Here is a 12,702-nt window from a genome sequence, read left to right on the forward strand (position 1 = left end):
TGGTTTAAAAAAAACACCTCTCCAGGCTGGGCCTGGTGGCTCACACCTGTAATCCCAGCACTTTGGGAGGCCAAGACGGGGGAATCACCTGAGGCCAGGAGTTCGACACCAGCCTGGCCAACATGGTGAAACCCTCTCTCTACTAAAAATACAAAAATTAGCTGGGCCTGGTGGCAGGCACCTGTAATTCCAGCTACTCAGGAGGCTGAGGCAGGAGAATCTCTTGAACCTGGGAGGTGGAGGTTGCAGTCAGCCGAGATTGTGCCACTGCACTCCAGCCTGAGCAACAGAGTGAGACTCTATCTGAAAAAAACAAAAAGCAAAACCAAAAAAGCTACCTCTCCAGTACTGTGGTCACTACCTGGGGATGGGATTCATACTCCAAACCTCAGCATTGTGCAATGTTCCGATGTAACAAACCCGCATGTGTACCCCTGTATCTAAAATACAATTTCAAGAAAAAAAAAACAATCCTGAAAAGTAGCCCAGGAAAAGAGTCACTAGAACCTTGCCTTCTTGCCATCCCCTGTAACACCCTACAGGGGATGCTCAGGGCCCATGGCAGGTTGCTTCTCCCATCAAGTAAATAATTTTAAAGTGGAGAAATGCTATGGAAAACACAAAACAATGTGCTATGATAGAAAGTGGTCAATTACTTAAGCTAGGGTGATCAGGGAGGGCCTCCTGGAGGAGGTGGCTTTTGAAATGAAATCTGAGCCATCAGAAGAAGGATCTAGAGAGACTCCCAAGCAGAAGGAATAGCAAAGACTAATTCCCAAGGGAGAAAGACACTTTGCATGGTGTGCTCCTGGGACAGAAAGAAGCCTCCTATGCTGGAGTACAGTGAACTCGAGGGTTGGTAGGCTGAGAATGGGTATAAGGAAGAGAAGAGATGAGGATGACTTTGCTAATTCCCCCAGAGACCCTTCTGGGGGAATTAGCAAATCATCCCTTCCTCTGGGCAGACACATCCCCTTATCTGGGCATAGCTTCCATGAGGGCAGCATGAATTTTAGGCCCTCCCTACCTCTCCACCAGGTGCCCTTGTGCAGTGCACAACTTTCAGAATCATACACGGAAGACTTGGGTAGTTCCATTCATTACCTGCCTGTGATGGAGCCAGGTGGGTGGGGAAATCAGCTCAGTTCTGGCCAGGCTAAATGTGAGATGCCATCAGCCACTCAGGAGACGGCACTGAGGAGACAGTGGAATGTGCCCCTGAAGCTCACAACAGAGGTCTGGGTGTCCTCAGTGGGTCTTTTTATACGCCTGGATGAGGTCACTCACTCAGAGCATGTAGGGTGATCTTTCTAATGTGTATATCTGCCTGGGAGGTGCTTACCAGATAGTGGGTGATGCCAGCAAGGAGCCAAGGAATCAAAATTTAAGGAGGCACTCACTGTCAGGCTCCCGCCAATGTAGGGTTTATGCCTGAGAGTGAGTGGAACCTTAAATTTTGTGTCTCCTTAAGTCTAGCCCCAGTCCTGGGTAATTGAGCAGATAGGATGGTGCTTACAACAAATAGTGCTGGTATAATTGCATATCCCTTTAGGGAAAAAAAGAACCTTAACCTTTCATTCAGACCATACATAAAAACAAAAATAGATTAGAACCCTAGGCATAAATGCTATAACTATAACACTTTTAGGGAAAAAAGGAGAAGCATCTTCGTGACCTTGAGGCAGGCAAAGATTTCTTAAATAGGAAACAAAAAGCATGGACCATGAAAGATAAAAAAAAAAATAGGATTTTTATCAAAACTAAGAACTTTGAAAAACACTGCTAAGAAAATGAAGAAAAAAGCCACGGACTGACGTAGCTAAATGTTGATGAGGAAGTGATGAAAAAGAAACCCTTGCACACTGTTAGTGGGAATGTTGACTGGTGCAGCCATTAGGGAAAAAATATAGAGATTCTTTTAAAAATTAAAAATAGAACTGCCACATAACCCAGCAATCTCTCTTCTAGGTATATATAGAAAGGAAATGAAATCACCACATCGCAAAGATACCTGCACGCCCACATTCATTACAGCACCATTTATATAGCCAAGATATGGAAACAAACTACAAATAAATGGATAAAGACATCGTGTGTGTGTGTGCGCACATATATAATGGAATATTATTCCGCTTTAAAAAAGAAAGAAACCCTACTATTTGCGACAGCATGGACAAAACTAAAAGACATTATGCGAAGTGAGATAAGCCAGACACAGAAAGAAAAATACTGTATGATCTCTCTTACATACGTAAACTTTTAAATGAGCACGTAGAAACCTAGTAGAACAAGGATTACCAGGCACAGAGCTTGGAAATGAGAACCTGCAGATCAAAGGGTGCAAAGTGACACTTATGCAGCATGAGGAAGTCTAGAGATCTGATGGCAAGAGGACTGTGGCTCATCATATCATATTGTATGCTGGACGTTTGCCAAAAGAGTAGATTTTAGTTACTTTTACCATAAAGAAAGCACAACAGAAAGAAAGAAAAGCAAAGGTAACTCTATGGGATGATGAGTGTGAATTTGCTTGACTGCAGTAATCATTTCACTATATATGTGTATATGAAGATAAATATATCAAAACAGTATGTTGTACACTTAAATGTATACAGTTAAAAGGCCAGAAACAATGAAATTAATAAATAACAATTTTTTTAAATGAAAAAATACCATGGATTGAGAGAAAATATTGCAGTGTATGTATTTGACATAGGACTTGCACTCTTACAACTCAATAATAAAAAACATAATAAAAAGACAAGTGATCCAACTTTCAAAAAATAGGTGAAAGATAAGAAAATAAAAGAATGGCCAATACGCACATGATTCAATGCTCAGCATCATCTGTCATCAGAGAAATGCAAATGTAAGCCATAATAAAATACTGGTTTACACCCCATTAGAATGGCTAAATTAAAAGCAATGAAAATACCAAGTGTGGCAGAAAATGTCGGGCAATTGGAATTCTCATACACGGCTGGTGGGAATGTAAAATGTACAAACACTTTGTGAAACTGTTTGGCAGTTTCTTATAAACAAACAACTAAGCAAACAAAATATCCATACAAATTCTGACACACAAATGTTCATCGGTGCTTTGTTCATAATAGCCAAATACTTGGAAACAACCAAAATGCCCATCCACAGGAGAATTAATAAATGAGCTGTGTTATATGCACACATCAGAAAACTATTCAGCAGTAAAAATGGAACTACTGATACAGGCAACAACATGGGTGATTCTCAAAAATATCATGCTGAACAAAAAAGTCAGACGAAGAAAAGAGTACAGTTGTACTATTGCATCTATAGACATTCTACAAAAAAGGATATACCAATGGCAAATAAGGATCTGAAAAGATGTTCAACATTGTTAGCCTTTTCTTAGGAAAATACAAAGTAAAACCACAATGAGATATCATGTCACACCTACCATAATGGCTAAAATAAAAAAAAAAAAAGGACAATGCCCACATTAGTCAAAGTTCTCCAGAGAAACAGAACTAGTAGGACATTCCTAGAGATATATAAGAGGAGGTTTATTATGAAGAGTTGGCCAAGAAGTCCCAGAATCTACTATCTGCAAGCTGGAGACCCAGGAGAGCTGGTGGTGTAATTCAGTCCAAATCGGAAGGCCTGACAATCAGAGGAGGCCATGGTGCATATCTAAATCCCAGTCTGAGAGCAGGACAAGATGAGATGAGATGTCCCAGCTCAGGCAGTGAGGTAAGAAAAAAAGAAAGAAAAAGAGAATGCTGCCTTCTTCCAGCTTTTTGTTCTATACAGGCCCTCAGTAACTGAATGACACTGATATGGTTTGGCTGTGTCCCAACCCAAATCTCACCTTGAATTGTAATAATCTCCACGTGTCAAGGGCAGGGCCATATGGAGATAATTGAATCATGGGGGTGGTTCCCCCATACTGTTCTCATGGTAGTGATTAAGTCTCATGTGATCTGATGATTTTCCAAATGGGAAGTTCACCTGCACAAGCTCTCTTGCCTGCCGCCTTGTAAGATGTGACTTTGCTTCTCCTTTGCCTTCTGCCATGATTGTGAGGCCTCCTCAGTCATGTGGAACTGTGAGTTCATTAAACCTCTTTCCTTTGTAAATTACCCAGTCTCAAGTATGTCTTTATTAGCAGCGTGAGAACAGACTAATACAGATACCCACCCTCCTTGGGGAGGCCAATTTACTGTACTGAGTCCACTGATTCAAATGCTTACCTTATCCAGAAACACCTTCAGGGACACACCCATAAATAATGTTTTATCTGGGCACCCGATAGAAACTGATTCATAAAATTAACTATCACAACACCAAATACTGGCAAGGATAAGGAAAAACCACTCCTACGTTGCTGGTAGGAACGTAAAATGTTACAGCTACTGTGAAAAACAGTTTGACAGTTTCTTTGAAATGAAAACCGTAACTACCATATGATCCTGGGCCTTTATCCCAGAGAAGTGAAGACATGTTTATACAAAAAGCCATACACCATGTCTATAGCAGTGTTATTCACAACAGCCAAAAGCTAGAAACAACCAGGATGTCCTTTGACAGGTGAATGGTTAAACAAACTATGATATATCCATAACATAGAATAACACCCAGCAATGCAAAGGAACAAACTATTGATACAGGCAACAATCTGGATGGACCTCCAGGGAACTATGCTGTGTGAAAACTGCTGATCTCAAAAGAGTATAAACTGCATGATTCTTTTATAACATGCTTGCAATCACAAAATTATAGAAAGGGAGGGCAGATGAGTGGTTGCCCCTGGTTAAAGAGTGGGTGGGGCAGGGAGGAAGTAGGTCTCGCTGTAAAAGAGCAAAGTGAGAAATGCTTCACCATATCAATGTCAGCATCCTTGGGCCGATATTGTACTCTAATTTTGCAAGATGTTATCATTGGGAGAAACTGGGTAAAGGGCACATGAGATCTCTGTATTATTTCCTACAACTGCACATGAGCCTATAATCATCTCAAAATAAAATCTTTAAGAAAGGCACCATGAAATGATTTCAGCAAAAGATTTGCAAGATCTTTATATAGAAATACTAAAGAAAAGTTAAGCATATAAGGAGATATGGCATGTTCTTGAAGAAAATATTTGTTATCTGTAAGATGTCAATTATCCCCAAAAAAGTTAATAGAATTGTGTTCAAGTCCAGGTTATTTGGGGGAACTGACAAGATCACCCTAAAATGTATTCAGAGAGCAAAGAGTGAAAGGTAGTAAGGAAACAAAGAACGTAGTGAGGAAACTTGCTCTCCCATACATGAATTAGCATGAAATTAGAGTAACTAAATCAGAATAGCATTAGTATTAGACAGATGAACAACCAATGGAACAGAACAACCTAGAAACAGACTGATGGCTAAATGGACACCTGACAAATTTGGTGTTGCAGATCAATAGGAAAGAGCTGATCTAGTCAATATGGGGTTGAAATAATTGAACATTAATATGAGAAAAATAAAATTGCTTCCTTACTCCCGCCTCACACACAATATGTCAGTTATACAAGGCTGAAATATGAGAAAAGTATTTAAATTTTTACTAAAATACTACAGGACAATATCTTTATCTTTATGGTCTCAAGTTGGCAAAGAATTTATTAAACAAGGGCTAACTCTAAAAGAAAATATTAATAAATTTTGACCAAATTAAAATTATTTACTTCTGTTCATGAAAAGATATAATACAGTGAAAAGAAATGTAAAATGAAAGATGATATTTAAAAACCTATAACTAGCAAGATTAATATCTAAAACATATACTTTTCCTGAGTCAATAAAAAAATAAGCAAAATTTTAAAACAAGCACAAAAGACCTGGTGAAAGGCATTTCTCATCAAAGGAAATGAAACTGATCAATAGATGTATAAAAGATGCTTAATGTCGTTAGTAATCAGAGAAATGAGGATCAAATCCGAATGAAACCCTACTTCATCATATCATATCTGCAAAACTTAAAAAAAAATCCTAACAATACAAAGTGTTGGTCAATTGTGGAGCAATAAAAACCCATGCCTACTATAGGTAGGATAATAAAATGGATGAAGCCTCCTTGGAAATCAGAAACTGGAGAGCAATGGGCATCAATTAGTAAAAGCACAGATGAGCTGACCACAATACCCAACTGTTCCATTCCTAGCGTATTCCCTGAGGACCCCTTGCACCTGTGCATCCAAAGACAAGATCGAGAGTATTCATAGCAGCATTTTTTTTTTTTTGGCGTTATCAGAAAACCTGGAGATGACCAAAGTATCCATCAAAGGGCTAGTGCATCAATAAAAACTGTGATAAGGACATACAAATGGAACATTGTGTAGCACTGAAAAACAATATACGTCAACTACACAAATAATGCTGAGAAAAGAACAAAGAAGACATGGAAGAGCAAATTTAGAGCAATTTAATTTTTCTACAAAGGGTTAAAGCAGGTAATCTATAAAGGTAAAACTATAAAGAAAAGCAAGAGAATTGACACGAGTGAATACTAAATAGGATGGAGGTGACCCTGGAAAGGGGGCAGGTAGGAGATGCCTTTGGAGAGATACACAGTAGGACTTGACGACTGTTTTTTATTGTCCCATTTTTTAACCTATGCAAGGCTATATTATTTTTCAAATTGCACACACACAACATATACGCCCTTTTATTGTGAAGTATGCCATGTACATAATATTTCTTACAGCAGACGGAGAGCCCTGGACAGTCCTGGGCAGGCTGCTTTGCTATTGGCCACAGGAAGAATGGGAGGAGGTGGGCGGCTCTTGGCATGGACTGTTTGGGCAGGCCCCGTGTGGACTAGGCTGGGAGGTGGCAGGAATGATGGGTGTGGTGAGCGCAGTACTGGCTAAAAACAGGGAGGGGAGGGAGGGCCAGGGAACGGGAGGGTTTAGAGACCAGAGGAGGAAGGGAGGAGGCAAGCATGACAGGAAAAGTGAAAAGAGAAAAGAAAGAAAAAAGTGGGGGGAAGGGGAGAGAAGGAGAGAAGGAAGAGGAGGAAGAAAAGGAGGGAGAAAGGAAGGGAAGGAAAAGAAAGGAAAGTTACAGGAAAGATAACACTGAAAGCTTCTTCTATAGGTCAGTGAGGTTCTGGTCCCATTCCCACAGCCACAGTCCCTACTGGGCCCCCAGCTGCCGGGGGACCTTGAACAAACCCCTCCATCTCCCTGTGCCACAGCTTCCTTGCCTGTGACAAAGTCTGAGAGTCCCAGGCTGCCCCTCACAGAGGCTCATGATGACTATGAGTGTGAAGTACCTGGAAGAGACATCACCCAAAGGGACCAGTCGTACTCACTGAGACTCCTTAGAGTACAACTGGTTCCCTCCCAGTGAGCCCCCGGAGGGCAAAGCCTCCACGTGTCACCAAGTCTGTGGTGTCCACCACACACACACACACACACACACACACACACAGAGCAATGGGGCCCTGTGGGCATCTCTTCTGTTCCCCTTACTTGAACTGTGGCACCTGCATGATTTTCGATACTTGTTTGAGCTGAGAGCCATGGAGTACCCGCTGTGCAACCTGAGCACCGTGCGGTCCTCGAAGACACCACTCACAGCCTCTTCTCTATTGGATGATTAGCCATGTTAGGGCTCTCATTTATTGGGGACACCGCGTGCTATATTCCCTATCTCATTTAATTATTCGGTTCTGTATTCTCTTTTCACAGATGAGGAAATCTAGGCTCAAAGACACTATCTTGCTCAAGCTGCACAACAAAGCAGGGCTAGGATTAAACCTCGTTCTGCCCAGATGCCGAGCCGGGAGTACACCGGACTCTGGGAGGAGCGTTGGCGTGGAAAGCCAGGTCACTCCGATCTTGGTCCTCAGGCTCGGGATAACGCGTCAGCCCCAAGAGAGCGCTGCCCACAGCCCCGGGTGGGTTGGGTTCAACTGCACGGGGCGTGGCGCCAACAGCTCAGGACTTGGGTTGCAGGCTGGTTCTTGCACCAACCAGCGGGGCGGCCTCGGGCCTCAGTTTCCCCATCCCGCCCACGAAGGGAGGCGATTGCGAGCGCTTGGGGTTTCTGACGGACCCCGCCCCGGGGGTGGGGCCGGGAGTGGTCACGTGGAGGGGCTCCCCGTCCCCCGAGCCCCGCCCCACCCCGCCCCGCCCGCCCCCGCGCTCGGGGCCCTCCGCCTAGTAGAGATCCGGAGCCAGAAGCCCAGAGACTGCCGAGGGCGCCGTGCGGTCTCCGGACGCTCGCTGCTCAGCCCGATCCCCGCCAACTGTGCAGGCGGCTGACCCGCAGCGGCAGCGGCAGCAGCGAGGACTCGAGCGCTGGCTGCAGCGACACCATGGATCTCTCCTTTATGGCCGCGCAGGTAACGGGGCGCCCTCCCCACGCGCCCTGGGCCACCAAGTTTGGGGAGGTTCGGGGCCACGGTCTCGCCCTCCACGCTGGGGCTGGGCAGTGGCGCCCGCCCGCGATCCGCGTCCCGGTCCTTTGTCCCGAGCCGGGCACCCCCACTTGGTGCACGCGTCGGGGGCGGCGATCGCGGCTCTCCCGGGGTGGGGCGGGCTGCGCGCCCCGCACCCCCGCGGCTCGAGCTGTTCCCACGCGGGCCCCTCTCGTTGGCAGGAAGGCTGCGAGGAGCCCGGACAGCCCGAGTCGCCCCCTTCCTGCCCATCCCCCACTGCTGTCCCCCTTCTGGGGTCCCGGAGCCCTCCAAGGCCGGGCCAGCTCAGACCCGCGCGAACGTGGATGGGCGCACAGTCTCGCTCTTCCCCACTCTGTTTTCCCGAGGCGCCAGTAATCTGTCTCTTGCCGGTGACCTCGAGCTCCCCCTTTGCCGCCGCCTGAGGAAGGCGCTGAGACCCGCTTTGTGACCGTGACCCGCCAAGCGTCGACGCGCCGCGGTCGTTTGTCCTGTTTTGCTTTGTGTAGAGTCTGATGGAGCCACCAGTGCCCAGCGCGGCCAGAACCCCCCCACCCCCCTCCCCGACACAAACAGGCTCCCAGTGGCCGGAAAAACAAATCTCTCACAGCTTGAATTTTCCTCCAGCAGAATGCCCTGGAGTTCTGAGCTTGGGTGATGATTCTATTTCCGTGCCTTAACTCTCTTGAGCCAGAACAAAGACAAATCCCGGATTTCTCCATCAGTCTGTGACCCTAGAGAAGACCCAGAGCTGGCTCCAGGGAAGGGCTGCATTTGGCCTGGGAGAGTAAGTCCCAATCTACCAAAGCCACGTCTTGCACCTTCTCTGGTTGTGTTGGTTGGTTATGGTGGGAGCAGAGAGGTCGGGAGGCCACCCAGGCTCCCTTCTGTCTCCAGGGTGTGTGGCAGGGACCCCATCTGCTGCTGTTTTCTTTTACAGGGAATGAAGTTTGAGGGGACACTTGCTTTTTCCCCAACCTTCACCTGTAGTGGAAGCCTGTTTAAAATGTGACAGCAAAATCCAGACTGTGTGTGGACAGCGAGTCTGCAAATGGAGGCTTAAAAGATGCGGAAGCCCCAAGTTAGTTCTGGGGGTCTAGATCCTGGCTCTCCGGCAGCCCCTTAAGTTTTCCATGATGCTAATTGCCCTTCTGAGTATCGCTGGCCCCCTTTTTTTTTGCCTGATTTTACATCTCCTATGCCTAAATCCATACTTATAAAAATTGTCATGTAAACATCATTTTAGATAATGATGGTTTTAGCTACATGAAAACTAAGGAGGCTTTCCAGGATTTATTTCTAGACTGGAGAAGAACTGTGTCTGCCTTCCCCTCTGGATCCCACTGAACCTCCGGAATTTCCATGGTTACAAGATAAATTGATCCTTGCTAACCCTGGAGCTGGCTGGAGCATCAGTTGCTGCCATGGCAACTTGACAAAATAAATACAGGGCTTTTTAACGTCTTTAGGCAGAATCTGCCCAGAGACCAGGTTCCTATTTTTCCTTTTTTGTTTACAATTCACATTCCACTTGGTCAATGTATTCTCCTTGACACATTTTTGACACTGGTTACATGCGCAGTACTGTGCTAGCTGCAAGGAACAGAAACATGAAGTACCACACATATGAGAACAGACGCTAAGGTTTGTTGGGCACCTACTATGTGCCAGACGCTGGGTGCTTGGCATATTTTATCACAGCAAATCCTTACAAGTCCATGACGGAGGCCCCATTTTACAGGTCGGGACACTAAACGAGATTAAATAATTTGCCCAAGAGCATGCCATTTGCAAGGAGGAGAACTGGATTTCAAATCTGGGCCTGAGTATCTGCAAAGGGTTTTCCACCTTATTGCTTCATCCTGAGAAAGATACGATGTAAGGTACAGGACAGATCTATTTCAGAATGATTTCTCTCTTCTCTTCCCTCTGGGAAATGGGCTTACTATTGTGCCTTTCTAGCAGATTGCTTTCTGCTGTTGATTCATCCCATTATCCCCATAAGGATGGGAACTGTTACTTCCCTACCTGCAATACTTCGCAGTGCTTGGCTGGAGCAAGTGCTCAGACCCTGCTCCTGGTGTGTCCTGTGGCCACCAGGTGTGTGTGACAGTCACTGTCTCCCTGTGCAGTCTTTCCCTCAGCAGGGGGCAGTTTACAGCGAAATGTTGGTGCATCCATCCACTTGCTCAGCAAATGTCTAGTACCTGCCTTGTGACAAGCTCCGTATCAGGCACTGGGACAGGGATCCTGTGGGACAAACTTGAATAGGACGTAGATTTTCTTTCTGCATGTTTATAAAAGCTTCGAGAAATGATGGGCCCGGCTAAGACACAAAGAGGGGAATGGCTAAAGGGCTGGGTTGAAGAAGGTGCCCAGCACGTAGTAGGTCCTCAAGTATTTATTAGAGGATTGGATGAGGACAAGATGTATGTTCATGAAAAGACATTAACAGGAAAAGATGGTGAATTCAAAGTGTCAAATGCCAATGCCACTGAACAGCTGTCATCATCAGGACTTTGAGAATGGGGGCTGTAGATGGATTAGAACTATAGGCATATATCTCCTGGTGGACCTGGGAGTTAAGACTGTTCTAGGTGGAGAGATATTGAGATAGGGAAGTCCAGAAAATATTCACAGAGTTCTTCAGAAAGCTAGAGGATAGGGGTGCAGGAGGGCTGGGAGACAGAGGCCAGGGCCAGATTATAGAAGGTGCTGATTGCTGGGGTGAGAAGTTTGTATCTAATCAGTAAGGCAGTGGGAGCCATTGCAAGTTATTGAGCAGGAGAATGGCATATAGTTGAAGCAGTCCCTTGGGAAAACCTCAGCCCCTGTAGAGGATAGAAGCTGGAGGGACGCCTGGGGCTGGGCATGCACGCTTGTGTGATTAACTAAGTCAGTGAAACCAGATCCACGTGACTCCAAGCCCACGTTTCTTCTTCCCCATGTTGTTAAATGTGATTCCTGTTTTTGGCTTATGAAGACCCAGAACACATAAGCCATTTTAGAAAGATTTTCCACTCAAAAGCTAAGCATTAAATAGATATCCTCTTTGGATGTACAGAGTAGACACCAGTTATCTGGCAAATCCTCTTAGACAGAGGTGCCCTCCCTAGTGCAGTACACGTGGCTGTATGACGGTGTAAGAGAGGCTGCAGGCACTGAGAGTGTGCTCGTGGGCCCCATCTTACTTCTGAGCCCTGGAGGCTCCCAGTTGCCCTCTCCCCCACCCTGGAAACACCCCAGCCCCACTCCACACAGTGCCTGAGTCTCTGGAGACTCTGGAGGATGTGAACAGTGAAAAAGGGCATTCATTTCTCTTTGGCCAGGAGTGGCCAAGAGGACAGGGCCACCTGGATGTCCAGTGGGCTGGGGACAAGGGGAGAATCACAGTCTTTTAGGACTGAGTCCGAAATCCCTGTGTCATTGGCAGGATCACGCATGTTCAAAGACAGCCGCCATGCATTCCCTGTCTCCCTCCTGGACATGCTTGCTGCCCACCACTTCAAGAGCTGGAATCTGATTCTTCTCCCCTTAAATCTGGGACTGTCCTTGGTGAAGAGAAAGTCTAGTGGCTTTCTTGGTGAAGAGAATGCAGTATTGGTGACATTCTGTGGCCAAGTCCTAAAAAGCCTTAGCTTCCACTTGGGCCCGTTGGGATGCTCACTTGCTCCAGGGGAAGCCCACATCATCCAAGAAGTGCAGTGACACAGAGGCCATCATGCTGGGGGAAGGGAGTGAACATTTCAGGAACGTTTTGCATGCTAAGCCAGCATTCATTTTGGGGGAATGGGATGGACAACAGAGACAGGAGGGCTCCTTCACTTGTTCTTATGGTGTAACTCTCCTGTTAAAGCACGCCTCAGGTCTAAAAGCTCAACCTTCTTTTTGTCTTGCACTGTCCCGTCCCTGCAGTGAGTGGTTTCAAGCCAGTAGTTCTCAAATGTTGTTGCCATTAGAATCACCTGGGAGCTTTCAAGAGTCCTGCTGCCCAGGTCTCACCTCCGATACTCCCATCAGATTCTAGGGGTGGGAGCCAGGCACCAGCACTTTCCTTGCATTCCCCAGCTGATCCCAGTGGTCAATGAAGGGTGAGACTCAGAGTGTAAGCCCACCCTATAGGATACATCCACCCTCCCACTTCTCCCTCCCTGGATGAAACAGATCCCCGGCTCTCTGGTCACCCTTAGGCCATTAAAAACTCATGTGGTCACTGGAAGTCACCTAACACAGTGTCAATTCAGCAACTTAAAATGTTTGGGCCCAGAGTGACATAGCCTTGGAACTTGCTCCAAA

General features: G+C 45.9%; 1 protein-coding gene across 2 annotated transcripts in view; it reads left to right on the plus strand.

Moving 5' to 3' along the window:
* Nucleotides 1–8,138: 8,138 nt before the first annotated feature.
* C15H14orf132 (chromosome 15 C14orf132 homolog) overlaps nucleotides 8,139–12,702 on the plus strand; it is a 54,224-nt gene continuing 49,660 nt past the window's right edge. Inside the window, exons 1-2 of one of the 2 annotated variants that reach the window (XM_063698168.1) lie at nucleotides 8,139–8,352; nucleotides 9,034–9,193. Coding sequence is in view for 1 of the 2 variants with exons in the window: in XM_019010081.4 (XP_018865626.2) it covers nucleotides 8,326–8,352 (27 nt within the window). In the remaining variant the exon portion in view is untranslated. The remainder of the gene's footprint in view (nucleotides 8,353–9,033; nucleotides 9,194–12,702) is intronic. The other variant, XM_019010081.4, reaches the window with a different exon arrangement.

This window comes from Gorilla gorilla, chromosome 15 (assembly GCF_029281585.2).
Source record: "Gorilla gorilla gorilla isolate KB3781 chromosome 15, NHGRI_mGorGor1-v2.1_pri, whole genome shotgun sequence".
NCBI lineage: Eukaryota > Metazoa > Chordata > Mammalia > Primates > Hominidae > Gorilla > Gorilla gorilla.